We start from the raw sequence: 26,306 nt of genomic DNA, 5'->3' as shown, positions 1-26,306 counted from the left end.
TTGTTTATTGCTTGTGAGATTCCCCAAGGGAACAATAGCAGCTGAATCTTCTAGTAATTCAACTCCATGCTAGATGGCCAGGATGGGCATTACTGAAATTATTTCAATATGTTGACCTTTTAAACACCAAAATACAACACACGTCCTCCCCCTTACACACATTTAGGTTAGTGGGAAGATTTTGGAACATTGATGGTGGACCCAGGAATACTCCACACTAAACAGTGGGAACAGAATGTAAAGATCTAGGCACTGCTTAAGGGGAAAAAGTGACTTGGGACCTCCACCCATCCATCTACAGACTTCAGTTAATCTATTACACTAAGGCTAAAATTGTTAACCTAAATATACATCTTCAGATAATCACTAGTTCCTTCTGTCGTCTTTGAAATGTTGGAAATGAGTTAGGGCATAGGCAATTTTGAAGTACCTATAAGGTAGACAGATGAGGAAACAGATGATTCCACAGGAAACTAGTAATTTACTACCCTGTTTCCCCAAAAGTAAGATCTTGTTTTATATTATTTTTGCCTCCAAAAGAGGCATTAGGTCTTAATTTGGGGGGTGTCTTATATTTTTCATGACATCCCCGCCTCACCTCATGGTGGCAGCACTAACAACCCCATCCAGCAGCCCACGTGGCTGCCGACCCACTTCTGCTGCAGCTGCTTGTAGTAGGAGGCTGTGTGGCACATCGCGCTGCTGCCACCACAACAAGGCGAGGCAGGTGGGAGAGGGGGTGGAGCTGCCCCACACCCGCTTACCAGTACTTCAGCCACCCACCAGGCCATTCCTTGATCGGCGACCTTTCACTCCCCTCCCGAGCTGGACTGCCATGCTACAGTGGATGGGATGGGCAGGGTAGGCCTGGTCCCCCTCCGCCATTTCAGAGCCAGGGGGGAGTGATGGCGAATGGCTCTGCTGCCACTGTGCACCACTGGAGGGACTTTCTTTAAGCTTCGCCCCATCACCTACCCTTTGTTGCCTGTCTTGTGGAAAACGGAGAATGCAATGGCTCTGTGCAGGGATGCGGAGCAGAGAACAGTATTTGCTTGCTGCCCTGCATTGCCCTGTGTCTCTCTTTTGCCTTCTGGAAATGGCAGCCCCGTTTCCTGCTGCTTCTCCTCCCGGCACAGCTACCCCTCTTCCCAAAAGCATTTCTTAGCTAACCTGCTTTCCAGCTCTGGTGCTTTTTTCTTCTGCTGTAGGGAACAGAGTTTGTGGGATTAAAAAAAGTTCAGTCAGACCTGCCAACTTCTCGCGAAGGAGGAGGAGAAGCAGCAGGAAACAAAGCTGCTGTTTCCAGAAGGGAGACACAGGGCAATGCAAGGCAATAAGTAAGTGCTGTTCTCAGCTCTGCATCCCTGTGCAGAGCCACTGCGTTCTCTGTTCTCTGTGAGACAGGTGACATAGCAGCAGTGGAGCTGTTCGCTGTCACTCCCCCCTGGCTCCAAAATGGCGGAGGGGGACCGGGCCTATCCTGCCCATCCCATCCACCGTAGCATGGATCAAGGAATGGCCTGGCGGGGGGACCTGAAGTACTGGTAAGTGTGTGTGGGGTGCGTGGGGCAGCTCCACACCCTCCCCACCTGCCTCACCTTGTTGTGGCAGAAGTGGCGCAATGTGCCATGCAGTCTCCTGCCCCATTGAGGCAGCGAGGTGGGCAGGGTCCTAACTAGGGCTTATTTTTTGGGTGGGGCTTATATTAGGCCCCCAAAAAAAATCTTATACTCCATGGAGGGAGAGGAGTGGAGGAACCAGTCTCCTCCCACTGGGGAGGAGTCTCCTCCCACTCCTCCATATTCTCCCTCCTCCCTGGGCTTAACACATGCTTCTGCATCTGTTGTTTCCTGAAGAGCCTGTGAATGGTTTCTCCAGAGTAATCTCCATGGCATCCTATACTATCTTTCTGACCTGATATTAGTGTTATCACAGCCCAAGAGCCAGGCTCTAAGAAGGGAGCAGATTAGACCCCATCACATATTGCCCCCATAGACAGCAGGCTCTTCTTCTGCCAACACTGAAGGGACCTCTTTGGTCACCACCAAAACCTCTCTAGACTAAAGGCTGCCAAGAAGCAAGGGACAGCCTCCCAACAAAATCAGCAGCATACATGCAAGTGGCAGCTACAGACACATCAAGCCATCTGGGTGCCTCATTCATTATCTGCTACCAGGAGGGAAAGAAGCTTCAGCTGTGCACGTTAAGTGGGGAGAGGGTTTCAGCCTCCAGGGACTGCCTTCCACTACTAGAAGCAACTTTGGCAGCCAGTTTTGTGCTCCATGTTTCAGGCTTTCTTGTTCCTGACTTTTGCTACGTTTTTGACCTTCAAGTCTCTGGGGTTTCCCCCTTTGATATTTCTAAGTCTTCATTTGCTTGACAGATTATGGATTATTTGTCTCTGTTTCATATCTCTTCCTCAGCTACTGGTCAATAAGAGCCTTGGTGGAGCAGTGGGCTAATGCCTCCTTAAGTAACACCAGCTGCCTGCAATTAGTGCAGGTTCGCATCCCACCAGGCTCAAGGTTGACTCAGCCTTCCATCCTTCCGAGGTAGGTAAAATGAGGACCCAGATTGTTGGGGGCAATAAGCTGACTTTGTAATAATGCCGCTTGGGGTGTGTGTGAAAGCCCTAATAAGCAGGCATATACATAGAATGAAGGCTACTGCTAAGCTTGTAAGCCGCCCTGAGTCTTCGGAGAAGGGCGGGATATAAATGGAATTAAAATAAAAATAAATAAATAAAAATAAATTTGTTGCGCAAAACATAGTCTTTATTTTTCTGTCCTTACTCCACTCTTGTAATCACTCTTTGACTGCTTCTGGATGTCTGTGCTTGTACTTTCCTCCTGTTTTTCCTTCAGCTCCCTGCCAACTGCTTGTGTGCTTGGCTCCTGTAGAGCAGGAGTCTCCAAGCACGGCAAATTTAAGACTTGCGGACTTCAACTCCCAGAATTCCCCAGCCAGCATTGTCTTAAAGTTGCCAAATTTGGAGATCCCTGCTTTAGAGGAAAGAGGGAAAGTCCTTTTCTTTTTAAAAAACTAAACTTTTAGAATATTTGTTGTTGTTAGCTGCAAAGTCATGTCCGACCCATCGCGACCCCATGGACAACGTTCCTCCAGGCCTTCCTGTCCTCTACCATTTAGAATATAACTAAAAGTAAAATAAATAAAAATAAAGATGGCAATATTCACATCATGGAAAAGTTCTCTAAAACAATTTGGTCTTCAAGAGCTTCCAAAAGACCAATCATCCTTTGTTCAGGATGTGCTGGAGAAGATTGATAAAAGGCTAATGCTTCTTCTGGAAATAAATATTTCATCTGTAGAACAATACAGACAGCACTTTTGCAGCAGGGGGACACGGCTGCCAGCTTCTCAGATAATACGATAAATGTGCACCCTTTTTTTACAAACTAGCAACCATTTTAAGAAACTGTCAATTTTTCAGTTTTAATGGGCAGCATCTCTTTTCCCACTGGTGATTTTTGTGTTACTCTTAATATAGAAAAAGTGGATATCAGAGAAGCTGGCAGTCAATCCTTTGCAACTTTGAGACTTAGAGGAAAAAGTCAGAAGTTAAAGTTAACAGTAGTCTAGTAAGTCACACTACAGGAGAGCTAGAGAATCATACTGAGTCCTGGGATCAGTCGTTGTATAAATGGAGAAAATAATCTTTTTAGATGTTTCCTGATCTTCTTATTGATATCACTGTATACCACACGAAGTGTTCTGTGTGTGGGGCTTATTCTTACTTGTCAGAAAGGACAATTAGGCCAACAGTGCAACCCGTTGTAACAAAGCTACCACTAGTTTTGTTTTTTCGTGAAGATAGCCTGCAGTTGGAAAGAGATGCCCTATTCCAATTTAACAAAAGAGAAACCGCTTCATAACATAAATTCAGGCAAGATACTGAATATGCAGGCTTGTTTAAGTAACTTGGATGGGCCCTGCTAATAATATTTTCATCCCTCTGCTACAATTTAACAACAGTGTTTTATGTTGATTTTAATCTTCCTTTATAGTGTCAGTTTTAACTGAATATATATCTAAGTGTACTCACAACTTTTTTTTTTTACTTTTCATATTCCAATATTATGTTAAAAGTAAAATCAGGAAGCTCCTGTATCAAAAGAAAAACAAACTTTGTTCCCCATCTGTTCTTTCAAAGTCCATCACGGTTACAGATGTTATTACATCTTGCTATCTCAGGAAGGCTATTTATTTACGGGCAATCTTTCAAACTGAATAACTATGAAAAACTGTTCCAGATCCTTTCCCTAAAATGTAGCTAACTTCTCTTTTACTCCCCTAGCTCAGGAATGAGAAGGCAAATCAATTTGTCTCTTCCCTTCTGATTGATTCCTTAAAAATAGTTTCCAAAATCTGATAGGGCATAGTGAAGTAGAACTTGGGTTTTATTTTACTAAATCCCCAAGGGAAAGGAATGAAGCAGATTATTATTAACTCTAGGATTTTAGAAGATTTTTTAAATTCAGGAATGACCTTCATATTTGCTGCTGAATTGAACCGCCCTCGCCTTCTCTTTCTCTCTTTTTAATTTCCTCTTCTTTCTCGAGACTAAACAAAATCAGCTTAGGTTTTCCTTCAACCTCTCGTTTCAAAATTAGCTACGTGTACTTTGATAAAAATGCAATATCTTATTTTCTAATCAAGCTCTCCCATAAAGACAAACAATATTTTTACTAAATCTTGCTGCATAGCTGGCTTTTTCGTAACTACTATGCTTTACACAGAAGACTAATACTCCTAATCTATTAACATGTTCACTTCAATAAGCGATCCTAATGTGTGTTTTAAAGTGCTTGAATTTATCTTTAATAAATGGCTTTTGGCTGGGATTTTGAGGATATGAGATTTTCACGAAGCACCTATCATGTTTCCCCAACAATAAGACCCAGTCTTATATGTGTTTTGCCTTCAAAAGAGGCAGTAGGTCTTGTTTTCAGGGGATGTCTTTATTTTTTCCCCTGACACCTGCCTCGCCTTGCAGCGGCGACACCCCCATCTAACAGGACCCTGCGTGGCTGCTGGCTCACTTCTGTGGCCTGCTGTGCCACCACAAGGCAAGGCAGGTGGGGGAAGGGGTGGAGCTGCCTCAAGCACCCCATAGGCACCCAAACACTTTTCACCCAGAGGAGACTGGAAGCTTTGACGGCTTGCGAATGTGGGGGGAGGGCCTTAGAAACCAAGTGATTCACTCCATCTCCAAGTGCCCCATTTGCAAGCAGACAAAGCCTCCAGTTTCCCTCTGGGTGAAAAGTGTGTGGCATGTCTGGATCGCCTGCCACCCCCCCACCCCCGCCTCTGCCTCTGTGCTTGGGCTTACCTGCGCTATCTCAAGGGGCCGGCGGGCTGCGGCTGCTGCTGGACACTGTCCCCCCCCGCGCATTCACTGCCACTTGTGTTGGCCACGACCACCCCCGGGCTTATTTTTGAGGGTAGGGTTTGTATTAGGCTCACCCCAAAAAATCAGTCTAGGGCTTATTTTCGGGGTGAGTCTTAATTTTGGGAAAACACAGGCTTCACTTTCTCAGGGTCTTGTGGAAGAACAGGGTAGAACAATGGCTAATGACCCTCTTTTACCGGTCTACTATAGAGAGCGTCCTCTCGTATGGTATTGTGGTTTGGTATGCTGGTCTAACAGCCGCGGATAGGAAAGTATTACAGAGGGTGGTGGGTACAGCACAAGACATTGTGGGCTGTCCCCTGACACCACTGGATGACATCGCCAGGGCTCGTTGCCTTGGAAGAGTGAGGAAAATTCTCAGGGATGGCTCACACCCTGGACGGTATCTCTTTACTCTCCTACCATCAGGTAGGAGATATAGGAGTATAGCCAGCCGCACCAACAGGCTGAAAAACAGCTTTTATCCGTGGGCTGTTAGGCTTTTGAACGGGAAATAATTTTTATAAACTTTATGCAGAATTGACTTCCATGGCCGGTGTGTGGTGCAATTAGTTCACATGGTGTAATAAGATGGAGGGTTTGTTGTCACTGTGAGTTGGGGGGGGTGGGAGCACGAAGGGAGGCTCAGCTAATCTCAATGTATACATGGTTGTACTTTGACAATAAAGGTTCATTCATTCCATCAATGTTGCAAGGCCCCACCCATCTATGTTTGGTTTGCAGATATAGAATGCATCAAAATATATGCAAAAAATTAAATTTGGTTACATTCATAGTTCATTGGAAATATCTGATTATATCAAAAAGGTAAATGAATACAAGTTTTATGGCAATGAAGTTTTGTCTTCCGAGGTCTAGAAAAAGGCTCAAAATCAAATAAAAACTGAACAACAGTAGAGACATTTAAAAAGTTGTATTTCTTTTTCCAGGAATCTTATTTCTCTGTCACAGTTTTGTTCAGAGATGTCACCCTTGACGGTGCCCTGGGATGGAAACCTAGACCACTCCATCTTCTGCACTGGCTGCCTGCCAAGAACAAGATAGTTTTATAAAGAGCAGCTTCTCTTCTGGAATCCAAGAGCACAACGAAGGTTCAGCAAGAAAGCTGCTTTGATGCCCAGAAGCAGATTTTGTTTGCTGGTTATTTGTGCTTCTAAGTTAAACAAATGCTACCAAGGAAATATGATATGGAGAACTGAGTTAACATTCCATACATTATATCATCCCTGAGAGCAAGTATGGTCGGACGGTTAAAGTCTTGGGACTAGGAGCAGGGAGTCTCAGATTCTAGACTTCCACAGAAACTACCTGGGTGACCTAATAGTAAGTCATTTTGCCTCACCTCTAACTAGTATCAGGTTCTTCAAAAAGCCAGCTGATAAACAGAAACCCTCATCATGTCATTCATTGATAGCTTTTCTGTAAGCAAAGTATAACAAGAAGTAGAACCTGCAATTATGTGGGACAAATGAGGAGGAGGAGGAGGAGGAAAGAACAGGTGGTAGTAGTACAGGCAGTCCTCAACCTACAACCACATTTGAGCCCAAAATTTCGGTGGTTAGGCAAGAGAGTTGTTAAGTGACTTTTGCTCCATTTTATGACATTTCTTGCCACAGTTGTAAAGTGAATCACTGCAGTTATTAAGTTAGTAACACTGTTGTTAAGTGAACCTGGCTTCCTCATTGACTTTGCTTATGAGAAGGTCGCAAAATGTGATCGCATGACCCTGGGACACTGCAACCGTCATAAATACATGCCAGTTGCCAAGTGACTGAATTTTGATCACATGACCACGAAGATGCTGCAACAGCCTAGGTGTGAAAAAAATGATCATGTCACGTTTTCATTGCCATAGAAATTTTGAACGGTCACTAAACAAATGGTTGTTAAGTCAAGGACTACATACTTGTAGTACTAAATATCTATTGCCCCCACATGTCAGATACATCAGCTCTTTCCTTACAGTGATGAAATCAGCACCAAATGCTTAAGCAACCATGAGGTTCACCTTTGATCAATGGGTGGTGTCTTCAACTAGTTCTTAATTAAGGGTTTGACCATTCTTCTGTCATTTCCCCCCCCCCCCAAATTGCTCTGAGTGTCGATCGATTGTTATTTCAGTGGTGGGAAGAGATGGAAATGGAGAAAGTGATAAAAGTCAGTGATGGAAGAATGAAAGAAGAGACAGTGATAGAAGTTGAGTTGGGATATATGTTTGGATAATAAGAGTGTTGCTGGATTGAAGCGAGTAGAGAGTAAAGAGAAAGGGGGTGAAAAAGAGAGTGGAAGGCAACAACAACAGTGAACATGGTCTGGGTGACTTAAAAAAAATAATGGTGAATGTGATCGGCTGGTGGCTTCTGAAGGCAGGCATTAAATGCAAGATTATCAAACTGCTGGGCATATTCACCAGGTGAGGATGGTGTGGGCCATGAAGAGACATGACATCATAAGACAACCTGTGGGCATATACCCACAGAACTGGAGAGGAGAACCTGAAACAGGTTAAAAATGGTTTGTAATTTGGAAGGATGTTCGGCTGCTTCGAGACCTGCAAAATTAACCTGGCAACTGAGAAAAGAAAGTGAAAACCTTACATTTCTCTTCCTGGATTTTCCCTTTCAGTTAAGACTTCCTGCTTACTGCCCCCATTAAAAATACAACTGTTTTGAAATCAACTGTATGTATAAGCTCCAGTGTTTCTCCTAACCCATTTCTCCTTCTTTTGCCAACTATCCACTGCATCAGACACTATATCTCACTACAATACATTATGTCAGGTAAGGAATGTTTTTACCAAGCTAAACCTTACAAATACCAGTGAGGAAGAGGAATGCAGTCTGAAAGTAGAATCTATAAATGGTGAAGTGGTACAAAGATGAGTTTGCGTAATTCCAGTGGCACCAATCAGAACTGGCCTTCAGGGAAGTTTCTCCTTAGTCTCAACATCTTTTTTACATCATGGTGACCAAAACTGGATGCAGTATTCCAAGTGTGGCCTTAGCAAGGCATTGTAAAGTGGTATTAATACTTCATGTGATCTTGATTCTATCCCTCTGTTAATGCAGCCTAGCACTGTGTTGGCTTTTTTGGCAGCTGCAGCACACTGCTGACTCATATTTAAGTGATTGTCCACTAAGACTCTGAGATCCCTCCCACAGTTACTACTGTTGAGCAAGGTACCCCCTATACTATACATGTACATTTAGTTTTTCTTGCCTAAATGTAGAACCTTACTTTTTTCACCATTGAATTTCATTTTGTTAGATAGCGCCAATGTTCAAGTCTGTCCAGATCCTCCTGTATCTTAAGCCTGTCTTCTGGAGTGTTGGCTATTCCTACCAGCTTGGTGTCATCTGCAAATTTGATGAGTTCCCCATGTATCCCCTCGTCCAAATTGTTGATGAAGATGTTGAAGAGCCACATGCTGTGTACGGCCGGTCACCAGCTATGAATCCATCTGGTGTGATGCTAACCCACATTTTTCTACCTTATCAAGTAGTAGTTTGTGATCTACTTTATCAAATGCCTTACTGAAGTCCAAGTAAATTATATCCACAGCATTCCTCTGATCCACTAATTTTGTCACTTGGTCAAAGAATGCAATAAGTTTTGTCTGGCATGAACTGTTTTTGATTTTCTTTGTGGTAACCACTTAGATAGTTGAAGACTGCTATCATGTCACTCCTAGTCCTTCTTTTCATTAAAGATCTGGGACAGATCATCAGGTGCAAACAACCACATTTATGACAAAAATGCTCTTTGTCCAGGGAAGAATTGTGAGTTGGCTTTTTAAATTGATACTGAGGAATAAGCCACAGATCAGGAATGTGCTAGAGAAGATACTGATTAAAACATGTTTATAAAAGATTTACTTTGGGGTTAGGGAAGATCATCTTTAAAGGCCAGAATTTCATTTATTTTGAATCTTGATGAACAGCCTAAATTCCAACTTCTAGGTCTGCTGAATCACAATCGACTGAGGAGCAGCACTTCTGAAGGATAGGGAAAAAAATCAATATCAGGCGTCAAGGGAGAGATCAATCTGAACTTGTTTTCACAATTTGAATGTGCTCTAAAGGACACTGCAGCAGGAGCAGAACAAAGGAATAATGCTAACAAAGTCAAGGGATCTGTTGTTGGAAAAGGAAGGAAATGATCCCAGCTTGTGTCTTATTACTAATATATTTAATCTGAACTGAACTGTCTATTTTACAATAATCAGATAGCGGGAGGAAGGAGTGAAAAAAACAACCCAGGATAACCAAGAAATTCGAACAATAGATATCAGAATACAATCAGACACTTGCAGCAGCCAAATAATTGGCTGCCATGGCATTTCCCACTAAATGGAAGAGATAAGACTGAAGAGATCATTTCAAGAACCTTGTTATTAGAGGTTAGGAACTGATTTGGTAGCAAAAGAACACTGTAAATTACAGTAAAAATATAGGCACTGGAAACTTTTTTAATCCTAAAAGGACATTGCCTTTAGGATTTAATTTCTCATCCCAAACTATACTTTAATAGTTCAAAAAAAAAGGAGAATGTACTTTAAAATAATAATTTATGGTCACAAAACCTTTGGGAAATTGATCATGTTTATATTAGGAAATCGATCAATATTTATAGAAGTCAAAATGTGGGTCTTGTTCAAGGAATGGAACATGTAGTATAGGAAACGCAGATATAAATTGGTTCAGCTTTAGTATCAAACTGTGATGGATCATTGCAGGAACAAGTGGGGACCTGTCTTAATCTGGATTATTGTCTCAGTCACTTCACTTGTGATGTAGGGCATCACCCTGGTTTACAGGAAGTTTTAGACTAAGTTAACTTTGTTGAGATTAACTTTAACCATTTCTATTCAACCTTTATTTTCAGAGATTCAAAATGAATGAAACATCTATTTCCATTCCAATTCTATTACATAGATGTGCTAATTCAACCTCTGTTAAGCAAAATAAGACCATAATTTAATATTTCTACCTGAGTTGCAAATTTTTCCATTTTAGTCAATGGTTGAACTTCAAACATTCTGAAATGTTCTGAAGTTGGTAAGCAATTTTCAAGTGAAAAATGGAAGAAACGTTATCCCTTGTTGAAAGAAAATAAAATTAAATTGGATCCTTCTTGGTAACTATTCCATTTTTCTCTTTCATAGTAACAGAACCTAGTGGCGTAACCAGATTTCGAATGCATGAAATCAGCAGTCTACTGCCTATGCCATTTCCTCTTGCGCCATCCAGGCATTTTCTGTATATTTTGAACTTCCAGTCTGACACTGATCAATCCAGAAAAAATATCTGAGAATCCAATGAATTAGTTATGGAAGTGTTTCCTGGATGTTGCTTGTTCCAGTAGGATGGGTTTGACAGGCAAAGGAAAGAACCATTCCCCATGTTAGTTAGCAAAGTAGAAGGGAGCCATTGATCACCAAGAGGTTACTTTCTTCTTATAGCTTTATCTTGAACAAAGATAAATGGAGGCCACGCATCACAAACAATACAAAAATACAAGATATGTATTTTTCTTTTATATGCTAGGGAAAATCCTTCCATACAAATTAATACAAAATTCATTTTCAACATTCCCTTTTCTATGTCTTTCGACAAATGCCTGGACCATACTCACATTTGGAGTGTCTGTCACACAAAGCAGACGTTCGCATGTCACACAGTCTTATTGTCCCCTTGCTGCTGCTATAGACGAAGGTGTTGCAGTGATGCGGATGGAATTCTGCAGCTGTAATCACTTCTGTCAACTCTTCCATGTTTGCTGGTTTTATATCTACAATATCTGATACGTGAGAGTCAAGGCAACATAAACAATACAATGTAGATTTTCTCAAAACTAACCTCAGGATGATTTAGGATATGATAGAGTATGTTAAGTTAGGATTTGGCGGTGGATGGGTTTGGGATTAAAATTGGTATTCATTCACTAGGGAAACTTTGATCCAGTACTTTCTGTCTTAGAACATTCTAACATATAGGACTTTTATGAGGTAAAATGGAATCAGAGACAAAGGGACATGTTTCATCTACTCTCGAATGCCTGCTGAATAAAAACTCCAGCATTTATTCAGTAACTGAGCATCATCTTAGTAAAATACATATTTCCACACTTAGATGAGACTCCTTAATGGTTCCAGCTACCTAAATATTCTAACATAATTAGCCTTGGCACTATATTGATATGAAGTAAGAAAATAAAAAACTTGTCCTGGAGCAAATCCTTACATACCAATGGGAGTTTATATTAGAAATCATTACAGTTCTTGCAGACCCTAATTACAAATCCTAGAATTCATATTTCTCCTTAGTTAATAGAGATCAGCTCTTCTTTAACAACCTTTGTTCTTTCCATTTCTTAAATTAACCATCCAGTGCAGGAATAGTTTACTACAATTTTCCCCCCCTACCTTTTCTAACTATACACATCAGTGGGATTTGGTTCCCAAAATTGTCCACTTTTTGGAAAATAAACCAATTCAATAAATAGAAGAAAAGTAGCACAGGTTTCTCAATTATCTGGGCAAATCCTCATTTCCCCTCTTTGTCATCCGTCCTTCCCTTGGTTTCCACTATATATGTTGGGATTATTTGATTTCTGAGTCTCTGAGCCTCTTATACCACATTTTCATGTGTGAAAGCATGAATGCTTTGTGTCATCTGCTTATCAACCCGAGTCCAGGTATTGACTCTAAACTACTCCCCAGTAATTAGTCAACAAGCTAATGTGGCTACACAATAGACTTTTCTTTTCAGAAAACAAAATCAATTTGTATTATCAGGGGAAATAGTCAGAGGAAAATAAGCAAACCGATCAAATGAAATGGAGAGGTTAGCCATACAATGAGGAATTTAATCAGGTCTGTTCTTTATCTCTAGGATGCCCTTTGTGGGCAGAAACTGTCACCCTTTTCCTTTGCTGTTGCCTACTAAGATCATCCTTCTTCACCAATCTTGAGGGCAACCTGCTTTCACCTGCCAAATACCTAGCTGGAGCAAGTTGGTGCGGTTGGAAATTCTGAGGCGGGCCTTACAGGTTTTGGATAAGAGTTGTACTGTAGAGAAAAGTTAAGACTCCTGACTTCACCAGCTGAGCAGCCCCAGCTATGTCCTCCAATGCCAGTAGCATCTCCATGGCCACTGGCACTCAAGTGGAAATGAGACTATGTGTCTTCCCCCCACTGCTGCAAACTGGTGCAGTGTCTGCCTTGCCAATTCATCCTGAATTGGTGCTGCTCCAGTTCTTTACTCTCTGCTTTGCTTGAGAAAACCAAAACAAGTTTAACTGATCTCCAGTTCTGTACACATAAGTCCCCAAACATAGCGACCTACCTCAGAACTACTGTGACCCTGGAGGTCATGACTCAAGACTGGGAACCCTTCAAGTAACCTTTCTGGCAGGAAGAAAAGTGAGTGACATTTTGTTTAAGCCTAACCAACAGGGTTAACATTCATTATTAACAGGGATGAACCTCACCCCTTGCTACTAGGGAGAGAAACTAATCTTCAAAGTCATTCTTAGTGTCGGTGATATCAGCAGTCATTTCCAACCATTTCAAATCCTCCCCATAAGCGAAAAAAATGACATTCCTATGGGTGAATAACAGAGTTGGAAGTGACTTTGGTGGTCATCTAATCCAACCCCCTGCTCAGGCAGGAAACCCCTTTACCATTTCAGACAAACAGTTGTCCAACCTCTTTTTAAAAACTTCTGATGTTGGAGCATTCACAACTTCTGGATGCAAGTCGTTCCACTGATTAATTGTTCTAACTGTCAGGAAATTTCTCTTTAGTTCTAGGTTGCTTCCTTCCTTGATTAGTTTCCATCTGTTGCTTCTTGTCCTGGACTCAGGTGCTTTGGAGAATAGTTTGACTCCCTCTTCTTTGTGGCAACCACTTAGATAGTGGAAGACTGCTATCACGTCACCCCTCGTCCTTCTCTTCATTAAACTAGACATACCCAATTCCAGCAACTATTCTTCATATGTTTTAGCCTCCAGTCCCTTAATTATCTTTGTTGCTCTTCTCTGCACTCTTTCTAGAGTCTCAACACTTTTTTTATATTGTGGCGACCAAAAGCAGATGCAGTATTCCAAATGAGGTCTTAAGGCATTATAAAATGGTATTAACACTTCACTGATCTTGATTCTATTCCTGTTATTACAGCCTAAAAGGGACGCGGTGGCTCAGTGGGTTAGGACACTGAGCTTGTCGATCAGAAGGTTGGCAGTTTGGCGGGTCGAATCCCGAATGCCGTGTAACAGAGTGAGCGCCTGTTACTCGTCCCAGCTTCTGCCAAGCTAGCAGTTCGAAAGCATGTAAAAATGCAAGTAGAAAACTAGGGACCACTACGGTGGGAAGGTAACAGTGTTCTGTGCGCCTTTGGCATCTAGTCATGCTGGCCACATGACCACAGAGACGTCCTCGGACAATCGCTGGCTCTTCAGCTTTGAAACAGAGATGAGCACCGGCCCCTAGAGTTGGAAACGACTAGCACGCATGTGCGGGGGAACCTTTACCTTTACCTTTATTACAGCCTAGAACTGTGTTGGCTTTTTTGGCAGCTGCAGCACACTGCTGACTCATATTTAAGTGATTGTTCACTAGGACTCCAAGAACCCTCTCACAGTTACTACTACTGAGCCAGGTACCATCTATACTATACCTGTGCATTTGGTTTTTCTTGCCTAAATGTAGAACCTTATTTTTCTCACCATTGAATTTCATTTTGTTAGATAGCGGCCGGTTCAAATCTGTCAGGATCCTTCCATATTTTAAGCCTATCTTCTGGAGTGTTGGCTATTCCTGCCAGCTTGGTGTTATCTGCAAATTTCATGAGTTCCCCATGTATCCAAATCATTGATGAAGATATCGAAGAGTACTGGGCCCAAAAGAAGAGCCTTGGGGTACCCCACTGCATACTTCCCTCCATGTAGATGCAGTTCCATTGAGTCACATTGAGTGCAGTTGGCCAGCCAGTTACAAATCCATCTGATGCTGATGTTGTCTAACCCACCTTTTTCCATCTTATCAAGTAGTAAGTTGAGATCTACTTTATCAAATGCCTTACTAAGGTCCAAGTAAATTATATCCACAGCATTCCTCTGGTCCACTAATTTTGTCACTTTGTCAACAAATGGAATAAGATTTGTGTGTCATGATCTGTTTTTGACAAACCCTTGCTGGCTTTTGGTTATGATTTTGCTTGCCTCTAGGTGTTCGCTGATTCATTGCTTGATTATCTTTTCCAGAATCTTCCCAGGTATTGAGGTTAGGCTGATAGTAGTTTCCTGGATCTATTTTTTCCCCTTTTTTGATGGGAACTACATCAGTTCTATTCCAGTCCAGTATAGTTCAGTGATTCTCAGATCATATCTCAGTTCCTTCAGAACTTGGGGTGTAACATATCTGGTACTGGTGATGTGAACTTGAGTAGACAAGTGTTCACTTACCATTTTCTTGCCTATTTTAACCCATATTTTAACCTGTATTCCTAATCTGTTTTTTACGGTACTGTTTTTGATAGGTTGGACTGTTTTTTTCCTTTTGTGTAAAGACAGATGCAAAAAACTAATTAAGCAGTTCAGCTTTCTCCTTATTGCTTGTCACCTTTTTGCCACTTTCTCCCATTAATGGACCAATTGTTTTCTTGACTTTTTTCTTGTTTTTTACATATTGAAATAAGGGGTTTTTTTGGTTATTTTTGACTTTTGTCACAAGCCTTATTTCATTTTGAGTCTTAGCTTTCTTCATTTCATCTTTGCGGGCTCGGGCTATTTGCTGATATTCTGCCTTAGTTATGTGCCCCTCTTTCCACTTTTTATATTTGTCCTTTTTGTCTTTCAATTTATCAAAGAGTTCTTTATGCAGCCATGCTGGTTTTTTTTGAGGGCTGTTGTTTTTCTTCTTCGTTGGTATTCTGCTAGACTGGGTTTTATAATCTCACTTTTCAAAGTTACCCAAGCTTATTGGGGCGTTTTTCCCTTGAGGATTTTCATCCATGGAATCCTTCCCAAGCTCTAAGTTTATTGAAATTAGCGCTCTTAAAGTCCAAAACTCTTAGTCTGACTTTGTTCTATTGTTGTGCTTGCAAAATGTTGAATTCCAATATTACATCATCAATCCCCTCCAAGGTTCCTGTAGCTTCAACACCTTTTATCATTACATCTCTGCTAGTGAGAATTGTCCAATATGGCTGATCCCCTAGTTTCCTTCTCTACTGAACAGTTAAGTAGTAAAATATAGGTGGAAATATGGTCATCACATTACCCTTAAGCATGCAATCTAAGTGCAGCAACAATGTTGGGGAGCATTATGGGGTTCTCCACAAGCTTTGTTCTTTTATATTCATGTGCATTTATTTGCTTTCAGAGACCCATATATGGTTATTGAAAAGAACTGAAAAACGGCTGAATGAAAAAAGAAATTTTATCTGCACATTAGGAATCCTAAGAAGGTAAGGTTCCAGAATGAATGCAGGCTTCTAAGCAGGTTTGGCTGCAGATACAAATAATTACAGTCACAGCCAGTTATTTTCACCCTACTCTTGAGTAGAGAAGTACCTGTCTAATGCATATTAATTAAGTACTACCTTCTGTTCTTGATTTGGGAGCTGCAACTTAAGGGAAAGTATTTTTTTCATTCTAAAAAAAACCCAGGCTAAACAAAGGCTATTACAATTTTATCTTATTTTATTGAAGGTCAGGAAAAAGAAATCCTAGCTTGCTAGGCAACTAAGGATATTGTTTTCCATTACAAGCCACCAAATATTTTTTTTCTGTTTGTGGAGCTCTTGATGTTCTCTGACAACCAAGCTCAGAGAGCACTGCAGGACTCCACAGCTCAACCTTGAGCTACATATATTTTCTTTTATTGGATCTTTTCTGTTTGCGAATGTCGCTTGGGCGCAGCCTAAGAGCTGAGGAAATGAAGGCAGGGTCTGACTTGTAACTGATTTACCATTACCAAACTGTTTCTACATGCTGCTAGTTGCAATGAAGGTAACAGAATTGTAGCTATTTCCCTTGATTTCTCTGTACTGAGAGAACCTGTAATTATGAGGAATCAGGTATAAAGTATTTTCCCCAAACAATCCATCCTATGATCTCATCTTCTTTTCCCAGAGCAAAATCTCAAATCCTCTAAGGGTTACTCATACAGCTTACTACTAAGTCGAGCAACTCTACAGCTTTTAATAAGACCATTGTACGGCCTATCCATACTTTGCAGGAACAGAGCAGTGAAGTTTACAAACTTTTGCCAAGATATATCAGCTGAGAAGCTAGACAAAGAAAGGATCTAAAGCTCTCCAGAGGTTATTAGTTACGCTCCCATACATCTCAAGCACATGGTCAATGTTCCCTGTTTACTTGACTGTTTTTCTATATTCCTTACTCTTCCTCTAAAAAGAAATAGACTCTGTCAAATCAACTTCGGTTAACCGCATAGAGTTATCCATGTCATGTTTTTGGTAAAAGGACAGAGATGCTTTGCCACTGCTTTTTTGTGGGACACTTGTCTTTAACTTTCCAGTCTCACTACAAGCTTGGAATGACTTGGTCTTCTATGCAGGTACTAACCAGATACAAACCTACTTGCCTCTTTTTTTGAGATAAACCAAGATTGGTTATATGTTGCGCTATGGAGTGTGGACAACCTTCAATTATCCAAATAATTTTCTTTTGTTCACCCCTGTTTATTCTCAGTTGCAAACTGACAAAAGCCTTCTATTATGTTCCATGAAATCCTACGCATGTTTATTTGAAGTAAGTCTCAGCATATTCCATATCTATATGAACATAGTTAAGACTGCAGCCTTCATTTCTTTTTCCAGAAGACAATCTTGCAGCATTCTGATTACTTTAACTGTGTGTCATGATATACAGTACGTCCAAATTAACTGCCTATAAATAAAGCTTCCTTTTAAAATGAAATGGTATTGAGTGCACATCTTGCAAAAATGAAAAAATGTCAAATAGTAAGAGAGCGCTAATGAGGGCTAAATCATCAAACCATTACATGCTGTAGTAGGAACAGGATTCCTAGCCAATATTACATCTGCAGACAAGCAATAACTTTTTAAGGTAGGACTTCTACCCACTACTCACAAATAATGCTATCCAGCCACCCTTAAGCCAGTGCAATGTTATATACATGAACTTGGCTTTCCCAACTGTCAATCATTAGCCCACTACTATTTCCCTTCTTTCCAATCCCTGCTGTCCTCTGACTGCCCTCCAAGGAAATGGGGGAGAAAACCTAGCCAATCTTATATATCTTTGAGGTGACAAAATGAAGGGCAGAAATGTTATTGTAACACTGGTATAGGTAAGGAAGATTTAAGCTTGTGTCACCTATGGGCCAGACAGGAGATGAAGGCATTTTTATATAAATAAAGATGTTTTCATGGAGCATTTGCACTATGGTTAGATGCAAGGGGAGAAATGCTCAGAGATCTGTAGCAAAGTTCACATTACAGCTAGCATTATATTTTAAGATTCAATTTATACGTTACTATATATCTAAATGAAGAGTAGATCCAGGATGAATACATTTTTTTTGTAGACCATTATTTTCCACGTAAAATACGGTAAGTATGCTGCATTAAAAAATCTGGGATAAAGGAAGGAAGCAAGGGGGGGGGGAAAGGCTCACAAAAATGTTTGTGTCTACACTTATTACATCTCAGCCTTTTATTATCTTGATTGGTTTTTCCTTGCACTATCAACTTACCTTCAGGTAACGATGGTCCCTTTGGTTTAAGAGGGACGAATTGTAATCTTGTTTTTATTTTTCTCCCTTTAGACCAAATAAAGCCATCCAAAAGAAAAAGATTCATAGCATTTCCAATATTAATCATTCTGGCTGAGAGGACTTTTCCCCCCACTGTTTTTGGTCCACGACTGTCACAAGGCAAAACATTGTAGGATTCATGATTTCTTAGATATTTTGGTATTTTTGAAATCCCTGCTTAGTGCAAACACACTGCTGCCCTCAGTCGTATTTTAACATAGTAGTGCCTAGTGTTAAGTTTTCACACTACAGTAGTAAAAACCCAGCATGAGGTAAGTGTATTGGCTTTTTGAAATCTTAGTTTAGAGAGAGCAGAAAGGAGAGAACAAGGAAACCGAGACTTGCTTTGCCCCATGTGGAAAATAAATTAAGTTCCTGCTGTTAAAAGGAGTGAATGGGAGGATGAGAACATCCCATTCCCTTAGGGATTATTGAGAAAAGGTGGCTGTGTGTGAAGATTACTTTCTTTAATGCTATGTGATGGGGAAATTGAATAGGTGGCCATAACTTCCTTCTTATCCACTCACAAATGAAAATTCTGTTTGAGACAGATAAGAAGGTTTAGTTTGCTGGTCATGTCCTCAGCGTGAGACCAACCAGAATGAACAGCTGCCTTTACATGTCCTAGATTTTTTGGGGGGAGGGATAAAATTAAAGTTTATCGTACACCTGCCTTTACATGTCCTAGATTTTTTTGGGGGAGGGATAAAATTAAAGTTTATCGTACACCCTATCTGGATGGTACTCACTTTAAAGTACTCAGATTGGAAATTATTAATCTTCTTATCAATATCTGTAACATTGACTCTAAGAATTTCCACAGAGTGGAAAGGACCAAATGTAACACCAATAGTTAAAGTAGGGATTTGGGAAATTACAGATCAGTTAGTTTAATATCTAGTTTAATGGTTGTTCTGAGCAAATTACGGGAAATAATTAATTAATTAACACCTGTCACAATATCCCCTTTTGGAGCAAGCAGTATAAAGCAAAGCACAGAAATTGAATAAGAATTAAAAGCAAGAGGCTAAAAAGATAAAATATGTCTATAGTTTATACCAACACAATTCATTATACTTCTCCACATTTTTTATCCATGTAAATTTTCTTGCTTCCATACTACTTCATACACTTTTGTTGCTTAAACTTCTCTAGAACAGGGGCCCTCATTAAACCTCTTTTATTAGTTATCAATTCCATTTAGATAGGACTTTTTTTTCCATTTCCCAACCTCTTTTTCTCTCTCTTTTTGTTTGGCTGTTTGATTCTCATTTATTTTCTCTAGACAATTGAACCCTGTCAATGTACTCTTTTACTATTATCACTCACTTTTGTATTAAATCCATATTCATTTGCTACCCATTCACTCCTATCAATTGCTTTTTCACATGCACTTCTTACACACACCATTCCTTCTATATTATTTTTTCTGCTTCTGCTGACACACTCAGGTTCCATACAGCAAAGTGGGCTAGAGCCTTTTCTTGTAATACAGATAGTCCTCAACTTACAACAGTTCATTTAATGACCACTCAAAGTTATAAAGGCACTGAAAAAAGTGACTTATGACCATTTTTCACACTTAAGATTCTGGCAGAATCTCCATAGTCACATGATTTACATTTGGATGCTTGACAATTGGTTCATTTTTAGGATGGTTGCAGCGTCCCGGAGTCTTGTGTTCACCATTTGTGACCTTCTGACAAGCAGAGTCAATGGGGACTCTGTAAGTTAGTAACCATGTTACTAACTTACCAACAACGGTGGCAAGAAAGATCATAAAATGGGGCAAAACTCACTTAACAAATGATTCACTTAGCAACAGAAATTTTGTGCTCAATTATGGTTGTAAGTTGAGGACTACCTGTACAGGTCATTTGGCTTCTTTTGACAAATATTAATTCCTCACAGAAGGCAATGTATTACCAACTATCTTTCTCCCAGCATTTACACATCTCAAATGCATCTTTGCATTTGCATCTTTAGTAATCATTTAGTAAACATTCTAAGATATACAAGGTCATCTACTTGTTCTAACTTTTCATTACATATTTGTCTGAAATGGTATAGGGTTTCCTGCCTGAGCAGGGGGTTGGACTAGATGACCTCCAAGATCCCTTCCTATTATTATTATTATTATTATTATTATTATTATTATTATTATTATTATTATTATTATTATTATTATTATTATTATTATTATTATACAATAACAACAATAACAACTTGCAAGTCCTCATTCCATTTTCCTTGTCAAACCCAACTTTGATACATTAATGTTCATATCACCACTCCTCATGGTATCATTCACTTTCTCTAACATTCGGACAAGAAGCAATGGATAGAAACTAATCAAAGAGAGAAGCAACCTAGAACTAAGGAGAAATTTCCTGACAGTTAGAACAATTAATCAGTGGAACAACCTGCCTCCAGAAGTTGTGAATGCTCCAACACTGGAAGTTTTTAAGAAGACACTAGACAGCCATTTGTCTGAAATGGTATAGGGTTTCCTGCCTGAACAGGGTTGGACTAGAAGACCCCCAAGGTCCCTTCCAACATTATTATTGTTGTTGTTGTTGTTGTTGTTGTCGTCAATAATAATAATAATAATTCACAGACAACAACATGGGATCACCTGCATGCTAAAGTGTACATAAATGTATGTATGTTCCTTTAATCAGCACACCTCTAATATCACAAGATTCCTTAGAGTTATCCATAAATATATTAAATAAATATGAGGACATTAAGCATACATGTTAGTCCCAGCTCAGTGTTGAACCATTCATTAAATTTCCCATTTATTCTGACACTTGCTTTGTTTCTATCATTTGGTTGGTTATTACACTCAGTAACCAACTTACTAATCCATACTAATGTAAAACATTTTAAGCCTATTTACTTTATCATGCACTCTCTCAAAATCAATACATGTAAAATATACTTTCGTATTTATTGATTTTTCAGTTATTTTCTGATGAACAGAAGTATGTTCTGCATTACCCTGGCCAATATAAAATCACACTGTATTTCCCAAATTTTGGTCACTGTCAACCTGTCAACCACAATTTATCCAACTCCTTCCCAGGCTCACATTACAAAATAATCTTGTTATAGTTTTTTTCTTGCTATCCCTTTCCCTTTCTATAAGGCAACAGTAATTGCATTTTTCCAATTGCCTAACAGAGAAACAGATTTGTATAGGCTTGTGATAGTGCAGCTACATAGTAATAAGAGGTAGTCCTCATTTAGCAACTGTCTTGTTTAGCTACCGCTTGCAGTTATGATAAAGAAAAAGTAACTTTGCAACCAGTCTGTGAAAAGATTATAAAATGGTGATATTTCACAATGTGACCATTTTGCTTAACAACTGAATTGCCTGTCCCAACTGTGGTTGCTAAACAAGGACTGTCTAACGTTTACAGTTTTATTATATTTAGGAAAAAGCTGCAAATGGAGCAAGAATGGGCAAGAAAGGAAAATTATTTGTTGGCTGAGGAAATATATGATAAATTAAGTGTGTGATAATTTCAGTTTATTTAGGGGGCAAAAAGTTATAGGGAGATTTTCTTCCCCTTTTCTCTATACAGTTAGTTAGAATCTGGAATAATTCAATAATGGGGAACAACAGCTGATTGGAAAACACAGCATTCCTTTAAAACAAACACAATTGCATTGGGGTAGGGAATTTATAATGGCCATCGATTTGGATGCATTTAAAGGGGAACTAGCCAAATTTATGGCTGACACCTACCCGTTCTGCCCAACAATCTTCAATGCTATGAAAATAATTATATTGTGAGATTTAAAAAACTATATACATATAAGTTTTAAATATTATCATCATTTAATGTTAAAATATTAGCACAATGAATTTCAGACTTGACTGGAAAAATTAAACCAGTACATAAGTATAATAGAATCTTTTTATGGATAGTCAGATTATAGGCAAGAATTTTTTGAATATTTAAGAAACATTTCATACAGAAGATAATGGCCATGTTTCAAGTTGTTTCTACCAAAGGAAGAAGACTAATCAATGAACTAGTTAATAGTATGGGTAAGCAGTACACAGACTGACAATGTCAATCTTGTAATATATTTCAGTTATTGTCTTTAACAACATTGTTGCAGGTTCTCCTGTTAGCAGGAAGCAAGGGCCACAGATTACATTAGGAAATCAGAGTTTTTTCTGAATGTTTATTTGTCTAGATTTGTTTTAAGGATTTATTTTATTTATTTTTTATTTAATTTAATTTCTATACCGCCCTTCTCCCGAAGGACTCAGGGCGGTGTACAGGGCAATAAAATGCAATAAAAATATAATATACAAAAGTTAAAATGAGAATTAAATAGAATAGCCCAACTGCAGTAAAAAAGTTAATTTAAATTACAATTAAAATACCCCAAACCCATCAGACCAGGCCGGCTTGTTCAAAAAGGTGAGTTTTCAGGTCACGGCGGATGGTGCTGATCACCTAAGAACAACTGTAATCAAATACTTCCTTGGCTATGCAATAGTTATTTTCTTTGAGTAATGCTTTGAGCAGCACATAGCTATTTCCTAATGAAGAGTAAAACCTTTTGCAAAAAGCAGACTAGCTTTTGCAGAAAGCTAGTTCTGCTTTTTGCAAAAAGCTTTTACTTTTACTTTTGGAGAAACCTAGTTTGTGAATCACATGTGAGCTCACTGGCAAAATGAAGAAAGGCAATCCTGCCGCTTTGGTGTGCATTCTATTTTTGAACATGAGAATAGTTCTAATGCATCAGACGAGTCTAGGACAGGGGTAGGCAGCCTTGGCTCTTTTATGACTCATGGACTTCAACTCCCAGAATTCCTGAGTCAGCTATGCTGACTCAGGAATTCTGGGAGCTGAAGTCCATGAGTCATAAAAGAGCCAAGGTTGCCTACCCCTGGTCTAGGACAATGCTGCGTGTAGCTAGCTCACCAGGGTCAACTCACCACAGTCAACTTGCCACAGCCAATTTGCCACAGCCAGGACTGAAGGACAATTTGCCACAGGACAATTCAACGTTGTATTAATCGATTCAGTTACTTTTATTATTGGTGACCACGCTTTTGTTGAAATTACTGTAACTCTTGTATTTCTGGATTGACTTTTTTATTTTATTATTATTATTGGCCATGGTTCTGTCAAAATTAATTTAACTTTTGTACATGTCTCATGGTGAGTTGTCCCACAGAGAGTTGGCTGCAGCCAGTTGTCCGCATCCCATTCCGGCATCAAACTGAGGCCAACTAGTCAGCATTTCTAACTGCAATTAGGAAACCCATGGATAGGCATTCAGGAAACTCTCATTTCTGCCTTTTCAAACTATGTACCTAGACTAGCTCCACAACTTCCTCAAAATGTGAAATGACTGTAGGTGATTATAGTTGTACCTTTTTAAGGTCACTATCTTCTTATCTGGGAATCACTGCTATTGACCACAATGGAGTTTACTTCTGACATGCATAGGATTACAAGACTTGGTTTACTAGAGGATTTAAATCAAAGGATAATGCTGCCTGTCAGTTCAAAATGACAGAAAGCATTAGTTTTATGGATCTCTATAATGCTGATATAGACAGAATGTCTGAAACAAATTGTAGCAAGGAACTCAGAGATGATGTGACATGCATTAAATCTGAATTAAGATGCACATTTTTCTGACATATATTTAATTTACAAATTAAATAGCATTTGAGCTGGGATCTCTAAGCGATAGTAAATGACTTCATTAATTCACTCTATTGCTTCTGTAACCTGGGGCATTTAGATTTCCCTAAACAAAATGAAATAAAAAGTTGTCTAGATACAAGATGTCCTGAGACTAAAATGTTAAAACTGACTGACTTCAGTGAGCTAACTGGATTAGTGTTTGGCAACAGAAATATATTACTACCACCAGTGAGCATACATATGCATAGATACAGCACTGACACACCCAGAAGGAAGAGCTATAACTCAATTACAGAGCATACACAAGAGTCAAATGCTAAACTCCAGTACATCTACAGAGAGGAAGACTCTTGGTTTGAAACTCTGGAGAGCTGCTGTCAGTCAGAGTAGGTAGCCCAACTGTCTTGCATTGGTACAGGGCAAATCTCAATATATTTCCTCCTAGCTCTGGAGGATTCTACAGAGGCATGTACATTTTTAAGGCACAAACAGAGGAATATGCCACTGAAAGAGGTATGATGGCCTCTCCACCAATAATTTTGACACCAGAAGCAGCTACTTCACATTATACTTTCACATTATGTTTGTATAGCTGAAGAGCAGAATTAGCTTTGTTCTCCCTCTGCACTAGTCTATTTAAAATCAGAGTCAACCAAAGCACATCTATTTTATATTGTCGTTAAATGTTGCCTTGCCATAGCTACTCATTCTTGGGCAGGGGTTTTCAAACTTGGCCCTTTTATGACTTGTGGACTTCAACTCCCAGAATTCCTCAGCCAGGGTGCCTGGCTGAGGAATCCTGGGAGTTGAAGTCCACAAGTCATAAAAGGGCCAGGTTTGAAGACCCGTTCTTGGGTATGAGAGAGGTTTTGCTTAGCGCCAGCTGCAATGTAACTGAAAGGAAAGGAAAATCAGTAGATCAAGGGGCAATGGAGTGAATGAATGGTGGAAGAAAATAAATGCTGATTGAAAGAAGAAAGACTGGGACAAATAGCAGTCTTTTCTTGACCTCTTTTTTTCCTTCAAGCTGGCCGGCAAGTCTTCCATGTTTCCTCTTCTTTATCTGTCTGGAATTTGGCTTTGATGAAAGCTTGACAACTATGGTACTCTGAGCCTGCAAGAAAGGGGCAGTGACTGGTTTCACTCAGGTGGTCCCTTTCTTCTTCTTTCTCCTGAGTGCTAGAAGGTTCCCAGGTGTTCTAGGCCACTCCTGTTTGGAGATGCTTCCACAGAGTATTAGAAGGCTTTGAATTTCTTGAATCCAGCAGAATGGAGTCATATGGCACACTACTCTGACACTGAACATATATTATGGTCACTCACCACTCAAGACTCAGAAGGCTTCCTTTCTCTGTTTCTGCTTCCCATCTCAGCATGCAGTTCATCAGCTTGTTTCATTTCTTTGCACAGCAAGCCCTCTGGCACAAGAGCCTCTCCTCAGATAAACACTGCTTAGGAAATACATTCCCCACCCCCACCCCAGCCCCGATCCAATCAAACTGCATTGAGCTACATTTCGATTATGAGAAAGAAATTTGAATAAAGTCAGCTGTCTATGAAGGAAAGGCTTATCATGATCACAATTTTCAACTTCCTGCTGGCTTCTCCACTGACTTTGCTTTCTGGAAACCACAAGGAAGTCTCAAGTCACAGTCATGTGACATTGTGCTTAATGACTATGCATGATTCACTTAATGATTAGAACCGGAACTGCCATGATAAGTCAATATGGTCATGTGAATTTTCATTTTACAACTGCATTGCTTAGTGATGGAGTTTCCAGTCCCAATTATGGTTGCTAACTAAATACTACCTACAAAATTATTTTAATTTTTAAAAATATTAATATTAAATACTTATATTTAGAGAGTCTGACAAGTTCCATGACAAGTGTCTTTGAGCACATCAACACCTCTGAAGCAATGTATTAAGGGTTATAAAAAAGAATTCCACAAGGTGACAAAGCAGTTTGAAAGAATGCTTGTAAAAGGTATGGAAAAATATATGTTCAGGGAAGACTTGCACAGTTTATGATGTCTCCAGCTTTATGGTGCTCATCCAAGGCTTGTTTAATCTCTAGGTTTTGCTGCATCCATTAGATATTTAAGCATTTATTAGAAATTAATTATACCCCCAAAGTACATCTGGCTTTGCTGAATTGTCTGCTCTAGGAGTGTCCAACCTTTTTAAGTTGAGGTCTATTTGATTTTGAGTGTTGCTTCAGAAATGTGGTGGGTCTAGGACAAAAACTAAATTTGGTTTCAGGTGCATTTGGTACTTCAGGCCTTTTTCTTTGTGACTGATTAAAAATGAAAATTTTGCCAGAATTTTTGAAGAAGCCTTTACAAACTTCATAAAAGATGTTGTGGGAGGATGCATATGGTC

At 39.7% G+C, this 26,306-nt stretch overlaps 1 protein-coding gene across 3 annotated transcripts in view; it reads right to left on the bottom strand.

The window, feature by feature from the left end:
* PPP2R2B (protein phosphatase 2 regulatory subunit Bbeta) overlaps window positions 1-26,306 on the bottom strand; it is a gene marked incomplete at its 3' end in the record, with an annotated part of 274,612 nt that overhangs the window by 16,267 nt on the left and 232,039 nt on the right. For all 3 annotated transcript variants that reach the window (XM_081321463.1, XM_081321461.1, XM_081321462.1), the window contains exon 6: window positions 11,066-11,230. In XM_081321463.1, the coding sequence (XP_081177589.1) occupies window positions 11,066-11,230 (165 nt within the window). The remainder of the gene's footprint in view (window positions 1-11,065; window positions 11,231-26,306) is intronic.

Source organism: Vipera berus (genome assembly GCF_964194415.1).
Source record: "Vipera berus genome assembly, chromosome: 2".
In the NCBI taxonomy this organism is placed as follows: domain Eukaryota; kingdom Metazoa; phylum Chordata; class Lepidosauria; order Squamata; family Viperidae; genus Vipera; species Vipera berus.
This window is presented reverse-complemented; position numbering and strand designations above follow the sequence as displayed.